General features: G+C 40.7%; 2 protein-coding genes across 9 annotated transcripts in view; one reads left to right on the forward strand and one right to left on the reverse strand.

Moving 5' to 3' along the window:
• MTMR8 (myotubularin related protein 8) overlaps positions 1-18,205 on the forward strand; it is a 39,118-nt gene extending 20,913 nt beyond the window's left edge. For 6 of the 8 annotated variants that reach the window (XM_073361063.1, XM_073361066.1, XM_073361067.1 and 3 more), the window contains 6 exons: positions 590-715; positions 2,002-2,051; positions 9,097-9,297; positions 9,729-9,857; positions 10,840-10,966; positions 11,901-18,205. In XM_073361063.1, coding sequence (XP_073217164.1) covers positions 590-715; positions 2,002-2,051; positions 9,097-9,297; positions 9,729-9,857; positions 10,840-10,966; positions 11,901-12,194 — 927 coding nt within the window. In that variant the 3' untranslated portion in view covers positions 12,195-18,205. Of the gene's footprint in view, positions 1-589; positions 716-2,001; positions 2,052-9,096; positions 9,298-9,728; positions 9,858-10,765; positions 10,967-11,900 lie in introns of those variants that run through there. The other 2 variants (XM_073361065.1, XM_073361070.1) reach the window with 2 other exon arrangements.
• Positions 6,036-27,536, reverse strand: part of LOC144930840 (uncharacterized) — a 44,429-nt gene continuing 22,928 nt past the window's right edge. The window contains exon 2 of the mRNA XM_078854246.1: positions 6,036-8,220. Within this exon, the coding sequence (XP_078710372.1) occupies positions 8,014-8,220 (207 nt within the window). The 3' untranslated portion in view covers positions 6,036-8,013. The remainder of the gene's footprint in view (positions 8,221-27,536) is intronic.

Below are 27,536 nucleotides of genomic sequence, written 5' to 3' on the forward strand. Positions count from 1 at the left end.
CCTTGCATAAGTATTCTCTCTTCTCTGGGTTGCTCCATGGTGAATTCCTTTCTCTTTTTTTTTAAAAAAGAGGAATGATTTTGTATTAGTCTTCTGCTACCGGTACAAAGGAAGAGAGACACAAATATGGGAGGAAGTTGGGGTGATGATCTTCCTCTGTCCCCTAATTTTCCTTGAAAATTCCCAGTCCCAGGGTAGCGATAGGGTCAACTTTCCTCATTTACATCCTTCTTTAAGATTTCTTCCCCCTTAATGCCCACAAGAAGTGTCAGCAACAAATACAAATACATATTATATGGATATGAATATACACATGCCAAGTAATTGCATGTTCATATTTCTGAAATCTGTGTCCTTCCTCATCCCGACTCTTCCTTGCTGTTTGTTACCTCCCACCAACTTGTGTAACATTTCAGGTTAAATTGAAAACTCTTAGAGGTGAGGGCCACGTCTCTGTATTTGTTCTGTAATGTGCCGATTGGAAACTCTATTAAAGATAAATCAGACTTTGTGAGATGAAGGGATTATGTTTAGTTACCACAACTACCAAGCTGTTAAATTGTGTTCTGTTTTATTCTCTTCTTGGCAGGCAGTGAAAGAAGAAAAAGCCAGTGTCTTAGTCCACTGCTCAGATGGGTGGGATCGTACAGCTCAGGTCTGTTCACTGGCTAGCCTCCTCTTAGACCCGTTTTATAGAACTTTTAAAGGACTCATGGTAAGAACAGATATGCTTTGGGTTTTAAAAATGAAATATGCATTGTAGCATTGTGAAGCGTTTGGAATGTAAACAAGCCCTGATTAAACACTTTAGATCAGTGGTTCTCAAAGCCTGTCTGCCGCTTGTTCAGGGAAAGCCCCTGGCAGGCCAGACTGGTTTGTTTACCTGCTGCATCCGCAGGTTCGGCTGATTGCGGCTCCCACTAGCCACGGTTTGCTACTCCAGGCCAATGGGGGCTGCAGGAAGGGCAGCCAGCATGTCCCTTGGCCCCTGCTGCTTCCCGCAGCCCCCATTGGCCTGGAGCGGCAAATTCTTCTGATTCTGATCAGGACCACTGGGTGCTAATATAATATAAAAGACATTTTTTCATTTTTGTAACATCCAAAATGTACCTTACGAATCATAAAAGTGTAGTCATTCCCAGGTGAATATAATAAATACCCGAAAAAGATCCCGAAACCATTAAAACAAAATAATGTATTTGCCAAAGAAATACTGCATGTAGGTGTATGGGTATCTTCTGCTCTTTAAATCCCTGGATGACGACTTCTGGGCTGACTATGTAATATGGTCTAAAAAGGTATTCCTTTAAGGCACCGATTCATTTATTCAGTGCATCACTGTACATGTCCTTGCTAAGCTAATCCCATACATTTTCTTTGATAAGGGTTTTATGCAGGTTCATACTTTTCTAAAATAGAAACATCTCAATTAAGTAAACAAAAAAATCCAGCTATATTTAAGGCCAGAAATTAAGGCCTGTACCATTTGATAGAATACTCCTTACATTCCCATTTATATGTTCTTAAAAATAAAATTTTCAAGGTATTTTTGGGTCTCTTCAGAATGAAGTAGCTGTGTAGTGGAATAAACAGTGATGGTTCTCGCATATACCTCAAGAAAAATGTCCAGATGTCTGGTCTGTGGGGTTATGTTTTGAAAGGGTTTACTTGTCTCCTGGGGGTAGTAATGCATTTATTGAAATTAATTCTTATGTTAATAAAGCAAAATCACCAGCAAAGTGACAGCACAAAGATTCTCAATAAGATTCAGAATAACCTCCTATCCCAGCAATAGTCTAATACTGGTGATGGAGGATTGTTCCAATTCCATAAATCATCTTATAATTTTCATCAACCTTTTATGATAAATAGGCAGGGTACGACAGATACTATCCACTAAGCCTAGCTAGAAGAATTCTGTGGTATTGAGGCATCATTTCACTTTTTTCCAAGCAACTTAATAGTTTTTCATTTACTTTCTCTCTCTCTTTGAAACTGAAGGTTCTAATAGAAAAGGAATGGATTGCGATGGGCCACAAGTTCTCACACAGGTAAAAGCAGATTATACTCGAGGTGGTAACAGGAGGGAAGGGTTGAAGGTAAAATGCAACCTGTATGTGCTTAGAGTAAGGGGCATTTGCTCTTTTTGAATTGGAATCCTTAGGGTTCATCAACTCTTGGGTTTTGTGCATGTTTTCCTATATTCATTGATTTACAAAATGAGCAAATTATTTAATCTCTACACTTCCATTTCTCCATCTGTACAATGGGTTGATATTACATTGATACTGGGTGTGAAACATTCACGTTTTGGAGGGGCTTTTTGCCTCTGATACCCTTCTGTGTTGACTGGGCTAGGGGCAAAACCCAACAAACATTTACAGAGTATTTGCAGCTTTAACTTCAGCTCACAATTCTAGTACTAACCAATTTAAGACTTGCATTCCATGGGTTTATAAAAATGTTGCTCTCTAATTGATAATCCATTTGTACTGCATGGTAATTTAATTAACAAATGAAAAATACAGAGATTTACTTGGTCCAGACTAACACTAGGAAGAAATAGCCTGATTATTTTATCACATTAAATGGTGAAGAACTGAGGTTCTGTACTGAAGTGAACTTTGTTTAACAATTGTCTCAATATGAAAATACTCTTGTTTAAAAGTGTAGTCAATAAATATTTTTTCTTAGAGTGAGACACACCTGAAGAAAAGCCCATTTAGAGATCCACATAACATTACCTTATAAGGACTTATCCAAAGATGAACTGCAGCCCAAACAAACATATCCCACAGTTCTTCCCTCTGTGGGAAGAACTGTTTTCACCTTGTGTTTTTCTAAGACCAGAAACTAAATGTGCCTTTCACCAGTATTGTAAAGGAAGGACAGCATAAAATTTAAATTACTTTTTGCACACTTTGTCAAGTTCTTAGGGAAGAGTGAAATTTCATCATCGCCTAGGAACATAGGATGAGATAGTTATTCTGCCCCTAGTCATGGCTGGTGCACGATGCTTCATGGGAAGGTGAATTTCCCCTTTGTAATTTGGTTAGCTGCATGATACTGTAGATGGAATGAAGGAGTCCAGGCTGTGACTTTGTCCCCTGAATGTATTCAGCTTGCTCTCTGTAGCAGGAGACCATGTTGCCATTAGCTTGGAAAAAATAGTACTGAACAGTTTGTTTGCCCCAAGCAAACTTGCAAAAGTTGCTACTTGTTTCTGTAGAGTTGAAGGCAGTGTCCCTTTCCAACCCACTGGCTTTCCTGGCAGTGGTGGAATGTTCAGTGCCAGAGTAGGAGAATTGCCTGCTTTGCTAAACTGTTGTGAACCCTCCTTTGTTCTGGTCCTTTTGTTTCTGGATATACTAAAAGGAAAAATAATCCTTTCTTACCTAGAAAAATTTTGCAAAATTATATGAGGTGTTCTGAGCCTCATCTAAGCAATAATGTTCATTGAATGATTGTCCGTATGGATTCCAGTCTTTGTGTGCAAGTTGGATTATTTTGGCCAGCAATGTCTGTCGAAGCCCTGCCTGTGCCCTAGGTCCTGCGCACCCTCCATCCAAGGGCATAAAGTGCAGAACAGGCCCAACCACCCCTCGGTTTTTTCTTACCGCCCATTGCAGCAAGATGGAACCCATGCAGTATCTGCCCTTTCCCAGAGCACTGTGGTAGTGAAGTTTTTCACATGCCTAGTCACCCATTGGCAAAATATATATTTTAATTAAATACATTTGTTAGTATAGAGTATGGAGAGATGTGGGTGGTACTAGCTTCATGGCAGAAACTAAATCACCAGTATTTAAGATCTGTCCCCTGTGTGATTCTTTGCCTATTAATGACGGGTTCTCCTATTGCCTATTCTGCACTGGAGATAGAACACGGTTCTGCGATGTGTCTATTTGACACACTTTTTCCAAATGCACTCGGAGTAAGGGAAGCCTGTCTGAAGCTGTTCTTCCTTGAGATTGATACAAGATTCCTCAGACACTGAGGCCTGGTCTACACTACGGGGTTAAGTTGAATTTAGCTGCGTTAGGTCGATTTTAAAAATGACCGCATCCACACAACCAACCCCGTTCCGTCGACCTAAAGGGCTCTTAAAATCGACTTCTATAATTCTCCCCGATGAGGGGAGTAGTGCTAAAATCAACCTTGCTGGGTTGAATTTGGGGTTGTGCAGATGCAAATAGACAGTATTAGCCTCCAGGAGCTATCCCAGAGTGCTTCAATGTGGCCACTCTGGACAGCACTGTCATAAATATAAAGGGAAGGGTAAACCCCTTTGAAATCCCTCCTGGCCAGGGGAAAGCTCCTCTCACCCGTAAAGGGTTAAGAAGCTAAAGGTAACCTCGCTGGCACCTGACCAAAATGACCAATGAGGAGACAAGATACTTTCAAAAGCTGGGAGGAGGGAGAGAAACAAAGGGTCTGTGTGTCTGTCTATATTCTGTCTTTGCCAGGGATAGACCAGGAATGGAGCCTTAGAACTTTTAGTAAGTAATCTAGCTAGGTACGTGTTAGATTATGATTTCTTTAAATGGCTGAGAAAAGAACTGTGCTGAATAGAATAACTATTTCTGTCTGTGTATCTTTTTTGTAACTTAAGGTTTTGCCTAGAGGGGTTCTCTATGTTTTGAATCTAATTACCCTGTAAGGTATCTACCATCCTGATTTTACAGGGGGGATTTCTTTATTTCTATCTACTTCTATTTTTATTAAAAGTCGTCTTGTAAGAAAACTGAATGCTTTTTCATTGTTTTCAGATCCAAGGGTTTGGGTCTGTGGTCACCTATGCAAATTGGTGAGGCTTTTTATCCAACATTTCTCAGGAGAGGGGGGGTGCAAGTGTTGGGAGGATTGTTCATTGTTCTTAAGATCCAAGGGTCTGGGTCTGTAGTCACCTAGGCAAATTGGTGAGGCTTTTTACCAAACCTTGTCCAGGAAGTGGGGTGCAAGGTTTTGGGAAGTATTTTGGGGGGAAAGACGCGTCCAAACAGCTCTTCCCCAGTAACCAGTATTAGTTTGGTGGTGGTAGCGGCCAATCCAAGGACAAAAGGTGGAATATTTTGTACCTTGGGGAAGTTTTGACCTAAGCTGGTAAAGATAAGCTTAGGAGGTTTTTCATGCAGGTCCCCACATCTGTACCTTAGCGTTCAGAGTGGGGGAGGAACCTTGACAAGCACTTTGAACTCCGATGCATTAGCCAGGTACACAGGAAAAGCCCCGGGAACTTTTGAATTTCATTTCCTGTTTGGTCAGCATGGCGAGCTCAGCAGCACTCAGCAGCACAGGTGACCATGCAGTCCCAGAATCGCAAATGAGCTCCAGCATGGACCAAAAGGGAGACACTGGATCTGATTGCTATACGGGAAGAAGCATCTGTGCAGGCAGAACTCCGATCCAAAAGAAGAAATGCAAATATATTTGCCAAAATCTCATAGGGCATGTTGGACAGAGGCTACACCGGGGACATACACCAGTGCCGCGTGAAAGTTAAGGAGCTCAGGCAAGCCTACCAAAAGATAAAGGAGGCAAATGGTCGCTCCGGGTCAGAGCCCCATACATGCTGCTTCTGTGAACAGCTGCATGGCATTCTAGCGGGGGACCCTACCACTACCCCACCACTGTCCGTGGATATCTGCAAGGGGGGAGTCTCACGCCACACAGAGGAGGATTTTGTGGAGGAGGAGGAGGATGAAGAGGAGGAGAATGCACAGCAGGCAAGTGGTGAATCCATTCTCCCCGGCAGCCAGGACCTTTTCATCACCCTGGAGCCAATACCCTCCCAAGGCGGGATCCCTGACCCTGAAGCCGGAGAAGGGACCTCTGGTGAGAGCACATTTGTAACTACAGTACAGGGTTTAAAAGCAATAGTGTTCATGGTCACCTGGTTGAAATAGGGGAATTTTTGTAAGGGAACAGTAAAAGGACCCCATTCATGCTGGGCTGTTTGCGCTTGGCTAAAACGGATCATCCCAGAGAATAGCCACGCGGCGGGGGGGGGGAGAGGTGTGAAGGGATCATCCTGGAGAATAGCCATGGGGTGGGGGGTAGGTGTGTGCGTCACATCTACCCAAATACTGCAGCCCCTTCTTTTAAATGTGAAACCCAACCCATTGCTTGCTCTGGGAAGGGAGGGTGCTGCAGTTTGAAACGTTTCCACATGTTGCAAAGGTGTAAGAAGCCAACTCAGTTTTACTCGCCCTTATCTCCCCCCAGGTGCAAATGTTTCTACTCTTCCCCCATCATCTCCATCCCTGAGGTTATCGCAGATTAGAAGGTGAAAAAAATGGACTTGCGATGACACATTTTCCGGGCTCATGCAGTCCTCCCACACTGATAGGGCACAGCTTAATGCATGGAGGTATTCAGTGGCAGAGGCCAGGAAAGAATTAAGTGAGCGCGAAGAATGGAGGCAGGATGCGATGCTGAGGCTAATGGGGGAGCAAACGGACATGATGAAGCGTCTGTTGGAGCTGCAGGAAAGCCAACAAGAGCACAGACCCCCCCGCTGCATCCACTGTATAACCGCCTACCTGCCCCATGTTCCATAGCCTCCTCACCCAGATGCCCAAGAACGCGGGGGTGGGGCCCTCTGGGCACCCAACCACTCCACTCCAGAGGATGGCCCAAGCAACAGAAGGCTGTCATTCCAACAGTTTGATTTTTAGTGCGGCTACAAAAAGCAATGTGGCCTTGTCCTTCCCTCCTTCTGCACTCCACCCAGGCTCCCTTGTCAGCTATCTCATTTTTTTTTAATTAATAAAGAATGCATGGTTTCCAAACAATAGTTACTTTAATTTGAAGGGGAGAGGGTGGTTGGCTTACAGGGAACTAAAATCAACAAAGGGGGTGGGTTTGCATCAAGGAAAAACACACACAACTGTCACACCGAAGCCTGGCCAGTCATGAAACTGGTTTTCAAAGCCTCTCTGATGCACAGCGTGCCTTACTGTGCTCTTTTGATCACCCTGGTGTCTGGCTGCTCAAAATTGGATGCCAGGTGATTTGCTTCAACCTCCCACCCTGCCATAAACATCTGCCCCTTACTCTCACAGCCATTACACACAGCAAGCAGCAATAACAATGGGAATGTTGGTTGCGCAGAGGCCTGACCTAGTCAGCAAACAGCACCAGCGCGCTTTTAAATGTCCAAAGGCACATTCTACTACCATTCTGCACTTGCTCAGCCTATAGTTGAACTGCTCCTTACTACTGTGCAGGCTGCTTGTGTAAGGCTTCATGAGCCATGGGAGCAAGGGGTAGGCTGGGTCCCCAAGGATAACTACTGGCATTTCAACATCCCCAAGGGTAATTTTCTGGTCTGGGAAGTAAGTCCCTTGTGATCCACCAGTGCTTGCAACACCATTGAGAAGTACCCCTTGCAGTTTATGTACTGGTTGGCAAGGTGGTCTGGTGCCAAGAAGGGGATTTGCGTTCCGTCTATCACCCCACCACAGTTAGGGAACCCTATTGCAGCAAAGCCATCCAGCATGACCTGCACATTTCCCTTGGATAACTGAATGTCAGTGACTGCATTGGCTACTTGGATCACAGCAGCCCCCACAGTAGACTTGCTCACTCCAAATTGATTCCCGACTGACGGGTAGCAGTTAGGCGTTGCAAGCTTCCACTGGGCTATTGCCACTTGCTTCTCAACTGTCAGGGCAGCTCTCATCTTGGTATTTCTGCACTTCAGGGTGGGGGAAAGCAACTAACAGAGTTCCAGGAAAGTGGCCTTGCGCATGCGAAAGTTTTGCAGCCACAGGGAGTCGTCCCATACCTGCAACACTATGGGGTCCCACCAGTCTGTGTTTGTTTGCCAGGCCCAGAATCAGCGTTCCACTGTATTAACTAGCCCCACTGTTGCCATGCTGTCCCAATTGCCACTGCCCGTGCTTTCAGAAACGTCTGTGTCCATGTCCTCATCAAAATCCTCCTCGTGCTGGTGTCTCTTAGCCTGGTTCTGCATGGACTCCAGGATAACGTGCGAGGTGTTTACAAATGTCACAACAGCAGTGGTGATGGGAGCTGAGTAGGCTCCATGCTTGCCGTGGCACTGGTCTGCAGGAGAGCAGAGTTGCAGCAGAAGCAGTGGATGATGACGGTTAGCAGTCCTACTGCACCGTCTGCTGACAACAGCACACAGGACAAAACAGCAGCAGTGACAGTGAGCTGAGCTGAGCGGGCTTCATGCTTGACCTGGTATGGTGTCTGCACGGAAAAAAGGCACGAAACAATTGTCTGACATTGCTTTCACGGAGGGAGGGGCGACTGATGACATGTACCCAAAACCACCCGCAGCAATGTTTTTGCCCCATCAGGCATTGGGAGCTTAACCCAGAATTCCAATGGGCAGCGGAGACTGCAGGAACTGTGGGATAACTACCCACGGTGCACCAATCCATAAGTCGATGCTAGCCATGGCAGTGAGGATGCACTCCAACTTAATGCGCTTAGTGTGGACATACACAATCAACTGTATAAAATCGATTTCTAAAAATCGACTTCTATAAGATGGACCTAATTTCATAATGTAGACATACCCTGAGAGGAGGGCTGTCGCTAGGCCTCAGCCATTTGGTCAGTCTCTCTCTCTCTCTCTGTTAGTGTCCTGGTGAACCGAGATTGCACCTTGAACTCTTGGGCCACCTGTACCTAGAGGCCCCATTTGTCTGCCACTACCACTCCAGAGATGAGCCAAGGCACACGTCACCATCTTTGGCACCTAGCAAACTGAGACATGAGTCATCAGATTCACAATACAGACTCATTTGTCAAGACCTTTCCAGTGTACTGGTATCAACCTCCAAGACAGGACATGTGATCCCCACTAAATTGGTGGACTCTGCTTCCCTCAGTACCAAATGCCTCGGTTATGTGTTACCCAGAACGTTCCAACCTCAGTACTAATTACCTTGACAGTACTCTGTACCTCGGCACCTAAACTATACATGATATAGAGTGACTTACTGGCATCACTTCTCCTAAAGATTTACTCTTTCTCCAGGTCACATGATGGTCAGAGTGTTTCTCATATTGTTGAATGTTATAGGATGCAACCTCGTAGCTTTCTTTCTAACTCTCCAGGTGTGGCCATCTCGATGGTGATGCAAAGGAAGTGTCCCCTGTCTTCACTCAATTTGCTGAATGTGTCTGGCAACTCATGCAGCAGTTTCCCTGTGCATTTGAATTCAATGAGCGGTTCCTCCTCGAAATCCATGACCATGTCTACTCCTGCCAGTTTGGCAACTTCCTTGGGACTTGCCATAGGGAACGGGAGGCTCTGAAGTGAGTTGGCAGTTCATGGGACAAAGGTCTGGAAGTCTCTCTAAACTCTTTTTTTAAAAAATTTAATTGGAAAAGTAATCAAGGTTAAGGGATAAATTCTCTTAATTCTTGCAGGTGCTCTGCAGTGTGAAAGACTTAATCTCATCTATTGAGGAATGTATCCCCAAAACTCTGTTTTAAATAGCAACTCCACAGTAACTTGCAGGTGTCAATTTATTGCCCTTCACTTTACTCCCTCCATTGTCTAATTTAAATTATCAGCTCCCTAGGGCTTGGACTGGGGTATGTCTGTGTTTGTAAGGTGCACTAATTGCACTATAGAAAGGATAAATATCTTCTATGCAGTCCTACTCACATCTTGAACAGTGCAGCTAGCATTATACTTATACTGTTCGTAACTGTTAGTGATTCGATTTTTTTGTAATTGACAGGATCTTTGAGAAGACCCATTCCCTCTGGCCTTTCCTATTACAGAAGAAGCAGGAGTTCAGGAATCCTCTGTATAAGGGATTCACAGCTTACAAGGAGCTTAAGCCAAACACTCTACCTTTCAGTTTCCAGTAAGTCACTTACTGGAGGAGGGACACTTTTTTTTTTCCACAGGAATGGAAGTGATAACTAAAATGCCTTGCCATATGTCCTGGCATGAGTCACTTGACTTCTGCGTGCCTCCATTTCCTCGTCTGTAAAATGAGGATAACCATGCTTTCCAACTAGTAAAGCAGTTTGAAATTAATAGGTATCTACTAAATAAGTGCAAGTACTATTATTTTAAATATTTGATCTCCGGGTAGCCACCTCCCTGTTACAGGAAAAAAATAAGAATAATTTAAAATATATGCCACTTCAGCTCTGAGAGCTTTCCTTAGAGAGAGTGGACACATTATTGTTAAAAATAGTGCCTCCTTATATATATATTTTTTTTTAAAACAGGGACCTTTTTGTGTTAAAGTGCTGCTGATACACACAAGTATGCTGTTGCTGAAATTATTATAAAATCAAATGGATTTTTATTATTATTTATGCTGCTTGTTTTTCATCTTTATTTGCCTTGGGCACTACTGTACAATTGCATTGGTCAATTTCACTTCCTGTTTCTCAGTCACTAGTGCACAATGCTGTTTCAATCCACAAATCTCAAAGTGCTAAGTATTACTGAAGAGTCAAGGTACTTTGGAAATGAGGGTATAGATGGAAAAAGTTAAAGGTATATACATTAATTGAATTGTCAAAGCTCACAGTGCAATCCATTGCAGAGCAAACTTGGGTCTCCTCCTTGTCTGGTACCCTATCCTCTGGACCATGTTGGGCATGGTGAAGAATATGTAGATCCTCAGAACTTTTTATTTAGCCCTTCTAAAACTTCATGAAAACTTGTCTATTCCTATTAAGTTTTATAAAACCTAGGATTTTAGGTTTTTAAGTAAACGTGGAGCCTGAACTAGTGGAAAATCTCTTCTTTAAACAGGAACAACAATTGCTCCCTGTCACAAGCAACAAAGTACAGCAGATCTTTTAATTCCCTTTCCTTCTGCCCTTGAGGTTCTGGTGCGGAATGTATAACCGCTTTGACAAAGGGATGCATCCAAAGCAGTCTGTGTTGGACCATCTCCTCAACTGCATGAGCCAGAAGATAAAGTTGGAGGACAATGCAACTGACCTGGAAAACGTGAGTCCTGCACGTGGATAATGTACAAAACTGCACGATGATCTGAGCAAATGTGTCTGAGACTAGGATAGTGGTGCCATATATCTCTAGGTGACTGGTGCAAATCCAGCGCACGTTGGAATCCCAACACTTGTTTGAATATATCTAGGTAATTGACATATACAACCCGATTACAATTGACTCCCTCATATCAGAGGGACCAAAGAGTAAATGGGTCACATTCTCTTCCCCCCCCGTAGAGTGGCCACTCCTGAACAGGGTTGAGGTACATGGGAGAAGCTAGCACTGTTGCTGCGTGTGCTGTGCCACCCCTGAAGAACAAAGCACTAAAATCTCTCATATAATTAATCCATCTCCTTTCACCAGTAACAAAAGAAAATTTTGCTACATATAGAAGTTTTTTTTTCTTTGACCTGTTGTACAGAGAAAAATGAGGATGCAAATTCACAAGGCAGCAAAAATAGTGTAGATCCACTGTTTAAGATCTGTAGCTTGTACATAGATATCTCTGTTCTATACAGCCTACAGAAAAGAGCAGTGTGGCTTTTAATTGCTAAATTGCAAAATTCTATGCTTATGATTTCCTTTCTGTGCACATGACTAGACATCTAAAAATAGACTAGTGAGGTGGTGTTTGAGTCCTTTGTTAGATTAGTATGAATACTGAAAATTGTAGAATTGCTAGCTCGAACACAGTGTTTTAAGAAAAGCCATTTTCCTGATACTCTTACAAATGCTATGTTGCATACAGATTATGCATAAAATATTAGAGTGCTTATTGCAAAAGAGGCATTGACCTAGGAGATGCAGTGCTCAGGAACTGGTGGATATGAGTCTTTTTGAGACTATTAACATTTGTTCATCATAAAGCCCTGGTGTCAGGGTGTCTCATCTTTTGTTAATCTTTTTCACTAATTCCTTTCTGCTGGTATAGAAGCTGCCCTTCCTAGATGGTCCCCTGCCAGATGAAGTTTGCTCCTTATCTAAAATTGTTAATGCCTCAGTTGAGTCTTCGAAAACCCCAATGCTGAACACTCCCCAGGATTACGAAAGTGAACCACCTGCTCTGTTGACCAATGGTGCCATAGTGGAAGAAGTCAGCATCATGCCTGATCAGGACCAAAGGAACAAAGAGAACCTTGCTAATCACCATGTCCTTCCTGACCTTAACAGCACCACGGAAGTTATAGAATCGGACGCTAAAAAAGAGAAGCTGCAGCACCAGTGATTAGTTCTTATAGTGTAGTCTGTGTGAGCCATGCAAATGTGGCAGTAAGGTATGCAAAATCTGTGCCCTGTGAAGGCATAGCTGCCTCGACCATGTACAGCCAAGTGTTAATGTGTGTGTTTGGAGGGGCTGTTCTTTGTGAGGTGTGTGAACAACCTAGAGAAGGGATTTTACCTTTAGTTTGGGTTGCATCACCACAGATTAAAAAGACGAATGTGCATGCAGAGCTGCCTAGAAGGCTATCTTGACTGAGAGTATAAACCTCACTTTCCAGTGAAAATGTGGTCTCTCCTACCAGGTTTTAAAGTTGACTTCCATTACTGGGTTTTCAGAGTATAAAGATGCTTTTGGTCACTTTGATATGGAGGGTTAAAAGCCACACAGTATTTATAACTGGGGTAGGAGAGATGTGCTTTGGGTTTTGGCAATGAAAGGATGTAAATGCCATTTTAGTTCACCTTAAAATGTGGATATGCTAAAAAGGCTTTTCTTAGCTGTTTAATGATGCTCTGCATGGAATCCTACACTGTAGCAGAGGCTGATTAATTATTTTCATTTCCTTTGCACATTTGTAAGGAACTGTGCCTTTTTTTTTATTGAGACCATCTTAATGTCCAACCGCGACAATGTAATTTTTATTATTGTAATATGCAGGTTTAGTACATGATTCTTTTGTGGTCAGTGTTTTTAAAACTCTGTTTTGTATATGTCCTGCTGCCAACTTTCCTAGGATCTCAGATGGTCACCTGAGTCACTGGCTTTTCTTTACTCCCACATGTTTAAGAATATCCTATCCCTATTTGATTTAATGTACTTGAACCACACAAAAACATACTGTAGTATTTGCATTTGACAGTGGTGAAGAAGTTTCCCCTAAAATCCTGTGAGTTACAAACCAGAAAGGAGGGAAATGTTTAAATTTACCCCAGAACTTTTCTTGTTTTATCCTGCCAATGTGGGTCTTGCAACAAGGGGATAACTTTTTGTTCTGACCTAGAAATGTGCTTTCTCTCAAACCTAGAAACAAGGCAGCAACAACAAATGCAATGTATTTCTGTTATTAAAAACGAAGGCTAAAAATGATCGCCTCACAGCACATCCTAAGTGCCAATTGAGAATGTAATAGTTGATCTTAAAACATGAATGCAAATTCTGCTCACTTTGCATTCCATTTCCAGTTAAGACATTCAAACTCATTTCCCCCTTCTCCTTTAAAATGAAACAAACATTTCATTAATTTCAGTAACAGTTGCAGGTGCTCAGCATCTCTCATGATCAAGTCCATTATACACAAAATACTATGTATCAGCTCCCGTTCTGTTAAAGCCAAAGCGGGATGATCCCACTGCTCATAGTCTCCATTCTCACTGGCCTACCTTTCAGTAATTTGCATTCAGACAGTCAACTTTTTAAAAAGATTTTTGCTTTAGACCATGATAATGAGCAGCACCTCTTATGACAGTGGACTTTTTGATTTTGTAAAACAGGTGAAAAATGTTATTGGGGATTGTCATCTTGTTTGGGGGGCTGGGAGGGAGAAGGAGAGGAAATCTCCCTGGGTTATAATTCTGGCTGAGTCATGGACTCACTGTGGTGTTTGCCAAGTACTTGACTTCCTTAAATCCCAGTAAATTCAGCTGGAGAAATTGGGTAAAAACACACACAGACAAAACCCAGCAATAAGAAGAAACAGGTGTTCCATCAGTACTGAACTTTTCTGGGGAAATATATTACAAAAAAGAAAATATCTCTGAGGTTTCAAATGGCCTCTTGTGTATATTCAGTTGTCCTGAAAATATTTCTGCTTCCTCTGGTTCAAGTTTTAGAATTTGTACTGGTCTTGAAACCCAGTTTTAGATTTATGGAAACCTAATTCAAATAGGAATGTTTTCAAAGTTTTTAAAAAAATATATTATTTCAATAAATAGTTCAGACATTCCCCTGTGGTAATATGAAATGCAGCAGCCCTCCTTGTAGAGCATACAACCTGAATGTGAAACTGACTACAGGCTATTTTTAGTGTTCAAACTGATCAATGTGTAGAGACTGGGGAAGTAAAACTATGTAAATAGTAAGAAGGAAACTAGCTCTGGTTTTATGCTGACTGTATTACTCTCAGTATCTTGTTTGCAGTTTGGGCAAGAAAATATCCTGTTATGGGTCACAATATACATAATGCAAAAAGGTGAATGGCAGAGAATGTATAGTGCCTAAAATGGCAATGAGGACAAGCCTTTTAAGTCTTTTCTTTTTTTTTTTCTTCATTTGTGGATTTTTCAGTTTTTAAAGCAAGCTGGTTTTAGTCTGATTTAAAAATAAAAATATTTGTTTTCAGGATATGAGGGAGATAGTTACATAGTATCTAAACGGTTTAAACACTGTAATAAGCACATCAGATACAGAACTCTGATGGTGAAAGGATCTGTTAAGGACAAAAAAGCCACTCTTCTACATATGTTAAGTTATGGTATACACCAGAAATATTGCATCATTTAAATGATTATGAATTTAATATCTTGGTGTTTAGTTTAACACTTCTAAATGCATTATTTCTGTGGCAATGAATCTCACATCTCAAGAGAAGAAAATCCACTCTTGAATCCCTCTGCCTTAAAAAGAAAAGGGCTCTGCCCAACTCCTAAAATCAAAACTAACCTGTATGCTAACCTCTTTTTTCATGTTTGCCACACTAACATAGTTGTTTTACGTTTAAAGGAAACATCTTTAGTCTTAGTCTGTTGGTCCAGAATTCTAAGTGTATGCATGGCTCAAAATGCTTTTTTAGATTTCTATGAAAATTGTATTTTAATGGGAACTTCTTTTCCTTCTGCCTCTCCGCAATAGTTTCCATAAGAGATTAATTTCACATTGGCAGTTTTAGCTGGTTGAGCCCTTCTCAAAAGGATCAATAGATGTAGCTTGTCTTTCCTTTCTGGACAGGAGCAAATGGGTATTAAACCCTACATAGGCCTTCCTGAAATTAAGAACTTTTAAATTGCACATGAGGCTAGTAGAGGTACTCTTCAGGACCAATTATATTAAACTTCAACACTCTTCTATGTGATCTTTAATGAAAATTGTGTACAGTGCTGTGTGTATAAAAACAATTTCCACTGACTACTGTTGGATTTAGCCATACTATTAATTTTTGTACAAAAGCATTTTGCAAAATGTTTTTATAAAGTCTTCATACAGTACCTTGTCTTCTAAACCATCCATAGATTTGTTTTTTAAAAAGATACATTGTGACCTTTATTATATCTAGAACAATCTGACATTTTGACATCTTTGCAAATCCCTTGTATTCTTGTCTTGACTATTGGTATGTGCATGCAGCTCTGGCAGGATTACTCTACGTACTGATAGTGATCTTTGCATTTAATCTTGTTTTTGATTTCAGTAACAAAACTGTGCATGGCTGTAAATCTTCAAAATGTAAAACTCAACTAAAAAGGGAAACTGTTTACAACGAAGTTCATCTTGTTAAGATGTATGTTTGTACAATTAGAGTGTGTATCAGAAATCATTTGTACTACAGTGCTAATCAGAGTGCAGTAAAGTAGTAGTCATGGGAATGATTCCATAGTTTCTTGGGAAACCGTAACATTGTTGGACTATCTGAAGACCAGCTAGTTAGAAGCTTTTCATTCAAGAGGAAGATTTTCTGTTTCAGAAATAAAAGGCAGTTGAAAGCACTGTAGCATGTCCTCTGGACTCCTATCGACTAGCATTGGCTTCCTACTGTTGCTTTCAAAATGGTTGCAGAAGCCTATGTTCTGTTTATAATGTCCTGCCTGCTGATAAGATGTTGAGTGATTTGATTATAGGGCCACTACTAGTGTAACAGGAAATCTAAAAACTGTTACGAAGCAGTTGTCTTAAATCCACCTTATAGGAGACAAACTACTGTAACTTATTTATCCAGAGTCAGTGGCCTGCATGTATTGGGTCAAGACTACTTTTGTCTGGAGCTGTAAACAGAACAGTGTTACATGCCTCTTTCCATTCTGACTTGTATAACTGGGAAATGCGCTGTTTCAAGTGGGTGGTGTCTTGTTGGTATAAATGTTTTCTCTCCTGGAGGTTTTTTTTGTGTTTGAATTAGAAATTCTAATGATTGCACATCTGTATATAGTCTCTCACTTCACATGCTACAATTGAGTGTGTTACAATGTGTGTGGGTATCTGGTTGTAAAATGTATTGGTCCTAAGGAAGCTGTCGATACTCTAACATGCTTTAGAGGTTGAGATGGAAGAGGTGCAATATGGCTTTATTTTTTTCACATTCTTCAGAATATTTTAATGAGCTTCATAATGCTGGAATCTTAAATTATGCTTTGTCTTGCAAAATTGTTCTCTACAGTGGTGCTCTCTCCACTGCTTGGCAGAAAAAAGGGAATGTTTAATTGGGTCACAGCTGCTGTAGTTCTAGTTGGCCCTTTTTAGAGTAAATAAAACACGGTTTATGCACTCTTTCCCATGGCATTGTCTAGCTGCAGTGTATTTCAGCTGTCAGGGAATTCCATCCATAAAATGCATAGGAAAAAACACTCTTTGAGTGGGAAGAGGGTGAATATGAGTGCTTGCTGGTTTTGCTCTCCAGTCCTCCTGACTAGGGAAGGAGACTGCTAGTAATAGCTGGACACTTTTTTTTTTTTTTTTTTTTTTTTTTTAACTTTTATGGGTCCAATTCCACAAGGTGTAGAGTGCCTCCTGGATATGCTTGCTACCTTCAATGCCTAATGATATTCACAGGGAGCTGAGAGAGTTTGGCACATTGCAGGATCATGACCTATACAATTGCCTTTTTGCATTTGAACTGACTCTCGGTCACAGATGGAGATACACTTTGGACCCAGTCCTCTGAGGTGCTTAGTACTTCCAGTTCCCACTGAGGTCAGTGAGCATTGGGCACTGTGCACCTTGCAGGATCAGACCCCATTCAGGAACAGTTGGTCTTCCAGTCAAGTTTTAGAGCTGGTGACTTATGCAATAAATTAATAAAAAATCTGGTTTTTGATACTATTCAATAAGAAATATATGGGGGATGACCATTAAGATGGGGCTGGAAGCAAAAAAAAAAAATATTTTTTTTTTTCATTTTTAATCTCCTCTCTCCCCTCCACCCCCAATTTGCAATGAGTGACCAGATTCTTTGTGTGGAAATGACTAATGCACATTGTGAATCGGAAGCCGATCCTTTTTTACCTTCTGTTCCCATGACATGCAGGCACATTCTCTATGTGGGTTCTGCTGGGGAAAGCCATCTCCGAATGTAATAGTTTTGCTTTAATTAAAATACTTTACATCACTCAATTAACACAATTAAGCAAATTCGCACAACAGGCAGTGTTAAAACCCTTGGTTTCCTAAATATCTGTAGTATTAATGGTACCCAATTCAGTACCAATTGCAGTCAGTGTGATTTGTTAGGTTAAGTATTAAAACCACACGTGCTGCTGCATCCGTTGGTGTCTTCAAACTGCAAAAGCAATGCAGAAAGATGAGGTTAAAATGTTTGGCCTATGTCTTTTCTCATACCATTCCTTCGTGTATATAGGCATCTGTATTACTGTAGTAGTGTACGAACGGTGCACTTCATAGCACTGGATCTAGTCATCTGTAAACAGAGCACAAGAAATACTTTTCTCTTATACTAGCCATGAGCTGGTCTTTGTAGGAACTTCTCTAAAATTCTGTATTTTAGTCAGCTCAAACCTTTAAATGTTTTTGCTATTTCTGTAAGTCGGCTGGTATTTTGTCTTTAATGTACTTCTTGAGGGACAGTTGTATAAAAATGTGTATGATTAAAGCCCATGTGCTGTTTTCCTTGAAGCTGCATATGTGTAATCAGCTGCGTTTGATTCACTGCTGAACGTTTTTTGTACCATGTCTAGAGCAGCACTGTGTTCTTGTCTCAAACGGCATTTGGTTGGCACTTCATTTGCATTACAATTTTATTTTTATTTCCTACAAAAATAAAATGAAAGTCTTTGCATTTTTAAGGTAAAGGTTTGTGTGATGTTTCTCTCTTTGGTCAGTTTTTTTAGCTTGTGAATTCCTGCCATGTGTTAAAATTTAAAATATTAAAATGCCAAATCAATGCAGATGGCTAGAAATCACAAACGTTACCTTAACTAGAGTGTGATTTCCCTCCCTATTCCTCGCCCCCGCTCATGCTGACTAGTACATCACTCCACAAGCAGTCCACTGGCTTCAGTGGCACTTACTTGCAGAATAAGGTACTACTCAATGTCAATAGAGGTCTCAGTCTGATCTGTGGTGAATGATACTAATGAAACACAATTAACCATCACAATACATGCTGTCCATATTTTCATGCTATCCCAGAGTGATGCTCAGCTTTCCTCTCCATATATTAGAAGGAAACACACTTTTCCTCCATCAAAAACAACCTTCCCTTGACACAAATGATTCCCTAGAAAATGGCATTCGGATGACTTTCAGCAAATTTTTAGTAGCAGCTCTCTAAACCCTGGTCTTGTCCCATCATGGCAGCTCATTTCCCTGGATCTCATTGTAAAACAGGTCTCTTTAAGAAATGTTGTATTTCTGCTCAAAGCACTAGAGGTTTGATCCTGCAACAACTGGAGTCCGCCTTCCCAGTTCCACAGGGCCTGGATCTCTGAATAGCAGTTCTTCTGTCAGTTGCGGTGTATTGCTCCAGTGGCCACTGTTCAGTGATAGCTGAACTGGTGTATTTGAACAGATTTGGACATCAGTTTGTGTATAACATTTGGAATCTTTCTGATGGAGGTGCTATTTACAGATAATTATATAGACTCCTTTTTAAATTTTAAATCCAGTATGGGCTCTAGGGCTTTTTCCGTCCTCAGTTTCCAGCCCACAATTTTTGCCTTGCTGTCCTAGGCAAGAATCCTGTATAATAGCCAGTGCCTCTTAAATTCTCTCCACAGTTGTGTAAGCTTCTGTAGCTTTCTGCAGATACCAGCTTTCTTTCCATCCCTACTGTGTTGTCTGCAGATTCACACTTCTTCACCTGCTGTTTTTCCTTATCAAGTAGTTACTATTTTCTTTCTGAAAAGAGATTTCTGAACTTAGGGTTTCTGAAACCTGAGATGCATTTAAATCTTAGAAACTGCTGCTTTGGATGAAGCTAATGACACTGCTTTAATTGAACAGCCCTTCTTAAATTCCAAGAATCCTAGAAATAAGAAGTAGAAAAGCCTTAAGTCAGTTAGTCCATTTTCTTTCGGACACATACATTCCGCAGGGGCAGTGTAGGACTATTCTCTGTAGAACATCCTCCAGAGTTTTGTCCAGTATAGTTTTAAATTACTTGAGCAATGAAACTTCCACAAGGTCATAAATAAAATCACACGGGCATGCAAACTTTTTTGCGGGCATGTTAAAATTTGTTAATTTGTGGCAGATATTAGTAGAACATATAGTAACAAGCAATGGGCGTGGTTAAGAAACAGCAAAGTTTGTGTATTGTGGGATCCTACTTAAAGATCAGTTTTTCTTTAAGTAGAAGATTGGAACCGTAGAATATTGCTGGCCTCAAACACTTTTTTTTTTTTTGGTTTATAAAACCTGGCCTTCAAAAAGTGGATTTTGTCTTTCATGCTATTTAAAAATCTACCCCCTTTGGAATTGTTCCAATTTTATTTATATGACAGTTTTCAAATAGTTTATTCAACTTTAACAGAAATGGATACAAATGAAATGAGGCGGAACATTCAGTTAACTTGCTGATCAAAAAATCTTGACAGATGTTCCATTAGTGAGTACAATTATAGCCCCCTAAATTTATGTGGAAAACAGGATCAGAATCTGAGAAAGATAAAAGAATATATCACTTAAGTCCAGACTTTTAAAGGTAGTTGCAACACCTAATTGATTGAGGAGCCTAACCCTCATTTACAAAAGGGATTTTAGTACTTCGCCTAAATCCCATTGAGCACAGCAGCATATAAATACCTTTTAAAATCTGGACCATAGCCCTTATTTAATGCTTTTCAACTATAGATCTCAAAGCACCTTACAAAGGTAGGTAACTTTATCCCCATTTCACAGATGGGGAAACTGAGGCACAGATATGAGATTTCCCCATGGATATACAGCAGGTCATCAGCAGAGCTGGGGACAGAACTCTGGTCTCTAGCCATTAACTAGGTCATGCTGCCTCAAAGAAACACAAGTATGAGTGTGAATTGCCTCAACATAGTCCTGCCACCCCAGTCAAAGACGCTGGCTAAAGAGAAATGCCAAAGGTAGATGATTCTCATAAATGTGCCCAAGGCCACTTTGTGTTAACCAGCCCAATGGTTAACCCAAATGATCAATGGTATCAACTGCTGTATGGAACTTGAAAGTGCAAATTCTATTTCTGTATCCTAAGGCAAAAATGTTCCTGGCAAGTGAAAGTTCTAAATCCTTGCAGGCTTCTAAGATTTTTCTCATTTCAGTAATCTTAAATATTCCTGACAATGTCAATGAAATTCTTCATTGGCCTACTTTAGGTTTTTCTTAGGATTTGTTGAATTGAATTGAGTCTATAAGGCTGTAATTTACATGTTAGGGAAGCTTATTGTGTAATTGACAACTTTGGTGTGGGTGATTTATAATTTCCCTTCACCACTGAATGTGATCTTAAACTTTGAGGAGGCAGATAACATTTTTAGATGTTGTAGGTATGTTGTCAAAGCCTTGTTTTTCCTATCAGCTGTTAGGGTGAGTTGATTTCTCCTAAAGATACCTTGCATTAACTAAAAGTACAGCGATTAGTAAACTTAATTGAAACTTAATTTTTTAATTGAAATCTGCTGTTTTCTGTCAATACAGCACATTAACTAAATCTGAGTTGAGATGAAAATTACTTGAGAGGGAAGCAGTTAAGTTAAATAAACCACTTCTTAGTTCTTAAGATTTTTTTGCCTATAAAGTATCCAAAATCTTGTGACCCAAGATTTGTTTAATTCTCTTTGTGTGGTCTTCACAGTCTTAGAGCCTTTAATATTCCTCCTCTCTTACTGTAGTGTAATTTTTATAGGGATTCAGGGTTCGATTTAAATTTAACTAATAGTGGCAGCAGAGCTACATGACAAGTGTAATGTTAAGGCTCCGTGACTACATAAAATGACAAACTGATACAGTGTTAAAGGTTGAGCTACAAATCTTTTAGCTGGCAAATGTGAAGATCTCAGATTAGTAACAATTTACATGCAGAATAAAATGCATAGAAACAAATATTTTGAACGTTCATTAAGTGTGGTGGGGTAGTAGAATTGAGTTCTCAGTGAAGCTGTCAGCTGTTTGGAGGAGAAACATGGAATCCTCAACTTAGGGCTTCCTGGAACAGTGAACAAGGGGTTTGTCACAAACTCCTTTGCTCAGCAGTTCATAGCATTGAGTAAAGTGCAGTTCTGTTCTGAACAGTGCTTCTCTAAAACTGATCCATCCTGTTTCAATTTCTTTAACAAATCTGCTCAGTTTACAAGTTCCAATTTTTTCTGAGAACCTGGGCTTTGGAGTTTAAAACAACTCCCCCCCCCCCCCCCAATATGTCAACACCAGTAACAAATGTTCTATGGGCCAAATTAGATCCTCACTTACAGTGAGTTTGCATAGGTGTAGCTGAGTGCAACTTAAGAATTCCATTGATACACGAGAGATAATGGATTTCAGTTCACTCTTCTATAGTTGTGTTGGTTAATCAGAGATGATACAAGTAAAGAACTAGAAATTATTTTTGTCACTGAAATCAGCAGATCTGTGGCATAAGAAGGTTCTATTTTTATATAGTCACTCTTCAGAGTAGAACTGCACTTTAAATGGAACACTTGTGCAAACTAGAGGCACAAGCAATCCCTTGAAATAATAACACTTAAATGTAATGTGATAGGGATTGCGTGGTGCTTTGTATGGTAATTAAGGACAGCCCCTGGGCAAGGCACTTGCAATCTAAGTTGAGCATCAAAAAGGCAGGATCTGGGGGGAAATTTATATCAGGCAAGGGGGAAATGGAGAAGTGTATAAAATAAGACGGTAGAATTGCTAAGGTGTCTTAGGGCTTGACTACACTTGCGAGTTACAGCGCAATAAAGGAGCCCCGGGCGCACTAGCTCACTACCCATCCACACTGGCAAGGTACATAGAGCACTCTGACTTCATGGCTACAGCGCTGCTGGTACTCCACCTCGGCGAGTGGAATAACGTTTGCTGCTCCCCCGCTGGAGCATTGTGGCACTAGTGTGAACGAGGTGTTGCTTTACTGAGCTCTGATCAGCCTCTGGAAATGTCCCATAATCCCCTTAAGTCAAGTGGCCACTCTTGTTGTTGTTTTTGAATTGCTGCAGGAATGCGGATATGCCCTTTGAAAGCTCTGTTTCTGACAGCTGGCTGCTTATCTACTCTGAGACAAAGCAAGCCATTAGTGTGGAATGCTGTGTGTGAGAGAGGGAGAGGGGTCTGCTGCTGTCTGAAGTTACAAGACAGCATGGTGACATACTCTCAGCCCCCCAAAAACCCACTCTCTCTCTCCCCCCCACATACACACAACACACTCCCTGTCACACTCCATTCTCCCCCCCCCCCCCCATTTGAAAAGCATGTTGCAGCCACTTGCATGTGGGGATAGCTTCCCATAATGCACCACTCCCAATGCCGCTGCAAGTGCCAGAAATGTGGCCACACCAATGCGCTTGAAGCTGTCAGTGTGGACAGACTGCAGCGCTTTCCCTACTGCGCTGTCCGAAGGCTGGTTTAACTCAAAGCGCTCTACATCTGAAAGTGTAGCCATGCCCTTGGTTTGCCACTTGACTTCAGTGGAAACAAGACCAACTCTTATTTTGTACTGATGAATGAACTAGTGTCATCTGCAAATTTTATCATCAGTGCTTTTATATTTACCTCATGATCATTGATGGAAATGTGAACAGCATCAGACGTACCAGTTCCTGCAGAACCCCATTAGAAACATTCCTATTCAGTGATGATTCCCCAATAATGCTACATTTTGAGATCTGTGAGTTACCCAGTTCTTAATCCCTTTAACATTTGCTTTATTGATTTAGTATGGTGCTAATATTTTAATCAGAATGTGGTGCTGTACTAAGTCAAACACCTTACAAAATTCCAAGTATATTACATCTACACAGTTACCTTTATAAAATAAACTTGTAATTTCAGTGAATGAAGTCAGGTTTGTTTGACAAAAACTATTTTCCATAAACCATGTTGACTGGCATTAAGTATATTCCCATCCTTTAATTCTTTATCAATTTAAATCCTATATAAGCTTTTTAGTTATTTTGTCACGGAGTGATGCCAGACTAATGAGACTATAGTTACCGAGGTCATTCCACTTGCCCTTTTTGAATATTGACACCACATTAGCACTCTTTCAATCTTCTGGAATTTTCCCAGTATTCCAAGATTTATTAAAAATCAACATCAGCAGGCCAGAGATTTCCTCAGCCCATTCTTTTAGTAGTCGTAGGTGCATGTTATCCTGGCCTGCTGATTTAAAAATATTTATCCTAGTAGACATTGTTTAACATCCTCCTTAGTTATTAATGAACTAGGAAGTACTTTATCATCCTTATGTGATACGAATATAATATCCCACTTTATTTCAAATGAACAATATATTGAACACTTCTGCTTTTTTTGTCATTAACATTTTTATCATCTTTACCTATAAATGGCCTATACCATTCCTAGGATTTCTTTTGTTCCTTATATACTTAATGTCCTTCATGCTGCCAGCTATATATAGTTTTTTCCCTGATCTCTTTAGCTTTCCTTATCAATTTTCTTCACTTCATAACTTCTTATTTGTATTGATTGCTATCCATTTCCCCCATTTATGTTTTTTTATTTCTACTTTCTTCCTTTACTATTGAACCAGGATATGCTTAAAGCCCAAGTTATCCTCTTTCCTGGTGTGGAATCATGGCTTCTTGGTCATCCAATAAACTCTTCTTAAACAATTCCCAATTTTCATTCACATTTTTCTTTCTATTTTTCCTCCCAATCAATTTTGTTCACAATATTCCTGAGCTTTGGGAAGTTAGTCCTTTCCAATCAATAGAATCTGCTTTATATCCTATTTGGAGTTAGTGAAATTCCAAATAGACTGAAAGTCTACACATTTTTCAATGCATTTCAAATTTCCTGTAGTAATTATCTTAGTGTTGCATAACAGTTAACAATTTTCAAAGTGTTGCACAAACTAATTCTGACTCTGCCACTGGTGGAGGGTTTTAAAAAAAAAAAAAAATTTCCTTATTAGAGTGCCCCATGATTTAGTTCTTGTATTGGAGATCTTTCTCCTGGATAATTTGGTTTATTTCTTGATCTCTCATAGCTCTGATAATGCTGCTTCAGACTGTCAGACAATTACTCTCCCCACCCCCAAAAGGTTTAAAATGAACTGGCTAAGATAAAATTACACTGCTGCCTGCTGACAGCAGTTGATAACACAGTCCAAACACTGCTAATCCTCCTCCTCCCAAGGTACTGGAGATTTTTTGCCTTGTTGCATGCTACTTAATTTTGTAATTCCAAACAGGTGGTTGGGAAGGAGGGTGTATACTGGTCCATATGTCTGAACACCATCTTCAGTAAAGCATAATGAAAACCGCCTCTTATGAACGAACACTCGTGCACACACACACACAGCATTCTCCTTTTAGAAATGAGGGCAGGCCAATTGTCAGCTCAGTCTCTCCAAAGGTTAATAATAAAACAAACTGAAAGCTTGGAAATTAGTGGCACGTTGCTCTGAAGGTGCAAAAGATGTCGGGGGAGAGGGGAGATTAGAGGCTGAGAGAACATAGGTTTGAATGGTAGGAGAGCATGGAGCAAGATTCAGAGATCACAACAACTGCCAGTTTGGGTGTAACTAACACAGTAGTAAGTATGCTGCAAGTCCAGGGCAGGAATCTGACCAGTGTTCTAGTTGTTAAGAAAAATAATCAAGTCTGCATAAAATGACGGACTTTGGAAGGGATGTAATGAAACAAATGTAATGCGTGTTTGATCTGTGCTCATGTTATGGTTCTAACCCTCCATAGCATCTGCCTGATTGTCTCCCCCTCCACCTCCCATCCCCTAAAAGCATCACCATCCCACCCCTCTATATTTACCCTTCTCAGTGAGAACTTTCCAAGAATGGAAGTAGTAAGATACAACGCCTGTGGGGCTAAAATTAGCCCGAGCGCCCTGGCCTTTATCCCTGCTAGTGGCATTTCAGCTGCGTGCCTGACGACCTGCGTTGCTCCTGTTCTACAGAGCTGGTGCCCCGCTCCTGGGTGAGGTTTCTCCTCCTGGGAAGATCTTGTCTCTCCCTTTTTGTAAAAGGTAAAAGAGAATTAGCACTGGGACAAGCTGCCTGCTTCACAGCACTAGGTGAGCATCAACTACCTCACAGAGGTAAGACAGCAACATAATGATGGCCAGGCAGCTTTGGCAACTTTAAAGTAACCTGGTAACCACAGCTTTAAATGTGTAAGTATATGTACTATTGATATTAACTGTGACCAAACTCTCTCTATCTGAAGATCAAACATGCACGTTTTGCTTCAATCTATAGACAATTATCTCATTTTTGGCTATTCTGATCAGTAATTATATGAAATATATGTTTCTCACTACAGGTTTTACACTATCAAGAGTGTCACTGCAGGGATGCTTTTGCACACTATTCTAATACATTGATTTGTTGTTAGTAAATATTACAGCTGTTCTTTGTTTTCAATATATTTTCCTTTAAGTATAGCTGTGCATTCCTTTCAAATCAAGTCCTATGTTTAAAAAATCAGTTGTGTATAATTTTATGATGTTTCTCTTCTCAAACTCCAAGGCTTCCTTGCTTAACTTAGGGTAATTGTTTGTTTGAAACAAGTTTAGAAGTTACAGATGCAACAGATTCATAGATTCACACACTGCCACAAAACTGATTCAACTAATTCAGAAAATGTAGCTGCTAAGATGAAATGGTACATGGGAATTTCCTTAGATCGGGGCATAGACTAGTTTTTTTTTTTTATTGGAGCTTTAGTTAAAAATAATATAACAGCTGTTGAATGTCATTTTAATGTGTAGTTTTGGATCATAACTAAATTTGTCTGCTTTTAATAAAGTGAGATAAATGAGCTTCTGTTCCAAACTCAGCGTTTCCTTTATTAATACAGCCCCTAACTTTTGGGGAGGGTGGAGGAGGGCGTGCTAACTCCCCCCCCACCCCCGTCTCCAGTTGTTTACGCCTAAGTGGATACACTTCCTAATACAAAGCTAGTGGGTATCATCCAATTGTTAGCATTGTTCTTGTCAGAGATGTGTTTGAAGGAATAGACTAGATGCATAACACAGCTAACTTGACAAATAGAGAATTTCAGCTCCTAATAAAAGTATTTGCAGGAATCATTTAGGAGAAGGAACGGATAGAGCTGTTACTGACGCAGCTTCTGTTAGAAGAAATTCTAGATGCTTTGGGATTGGAATGTGTCAAGAATTCCTTCTGCCCTTCCCTAAGTTATAGCATTTCATAGCTGGTCAGGTGCATTGTGGGGGATTTCACATTCCTCAGAAGCATTAGGAATTGGCCAGGGCAGAGGCTAGATACCAGACTAACTGGATCAATGGACAGATCCCATATGGCAAACCTCCATATTCCATTACAGCTTCTGGGTAAAAGAAACAATTGTCAGACATTTCCCCTGCCCATAAGACAAATGTAAATGCCGCTTGGTTCAGCTGCCCTGCTCAGGGATAGGGAAAACTGCTCTGTAAGACAATAGTTTTCAACCAGGGGTCCAGGGCCCCCAGCAAGTTTTGGGGGTCTGTCAAGCAGGACCAGTGTTAGACTCGTTTTGGCCCACGGCAGAAAGCTAAAGCCCCACCACCTGGGGCTGAAGCAGAAGCCTGAGCAACTTAGCTTCATGGTGTGCCCTGTGGTATGGGGCCCCAGGAAATTGCCCTGCTTCATACCCTTTAATGTCGGACCTGGCTTTTTTATGCAGGAAACCAGTTGTTGTGGCACAAGTGGGTCGTGGAGTTTTTATAGCATGTTGGGGAGGCCTTAGAAAGAAAAAGGTTGAAAATTCCTGCTGTAAGAGATTCAGCTGCTTGCATATTTAATTCAGAAAGTCCCTTACAATCCTTCCTGAAAATCCTTAATTAGAATTGCATTTTTACTTAGTGCTACAATTCTCTTTTAAATAATAATAATAAAAAATAAAACATGGCTTTTCCAGTCACTTAAAAATTGCAAGACAGACAAAATGTCCAGGCTGGTTGTCTATTGTACCTGTAAATGTCAGTAACACTGCCAGCTCCTAAACCTTCTTGAGA

This window comes from Lepidochelys kempii, chromosome 9 (assembly GCF_965140285.1).
Source record: "Lepidochelys kempii isolate rLepKem1 chromosome 9, rLepKem1.hap1, whole genome shotgun sequence".
NCBI classification, from domain to species: domain Eukaryota; kingdom Metazoa; phylum Chordata; order Testudines; family Cheloniidae; genus Lepidochelys; species Lepidochelys kempii.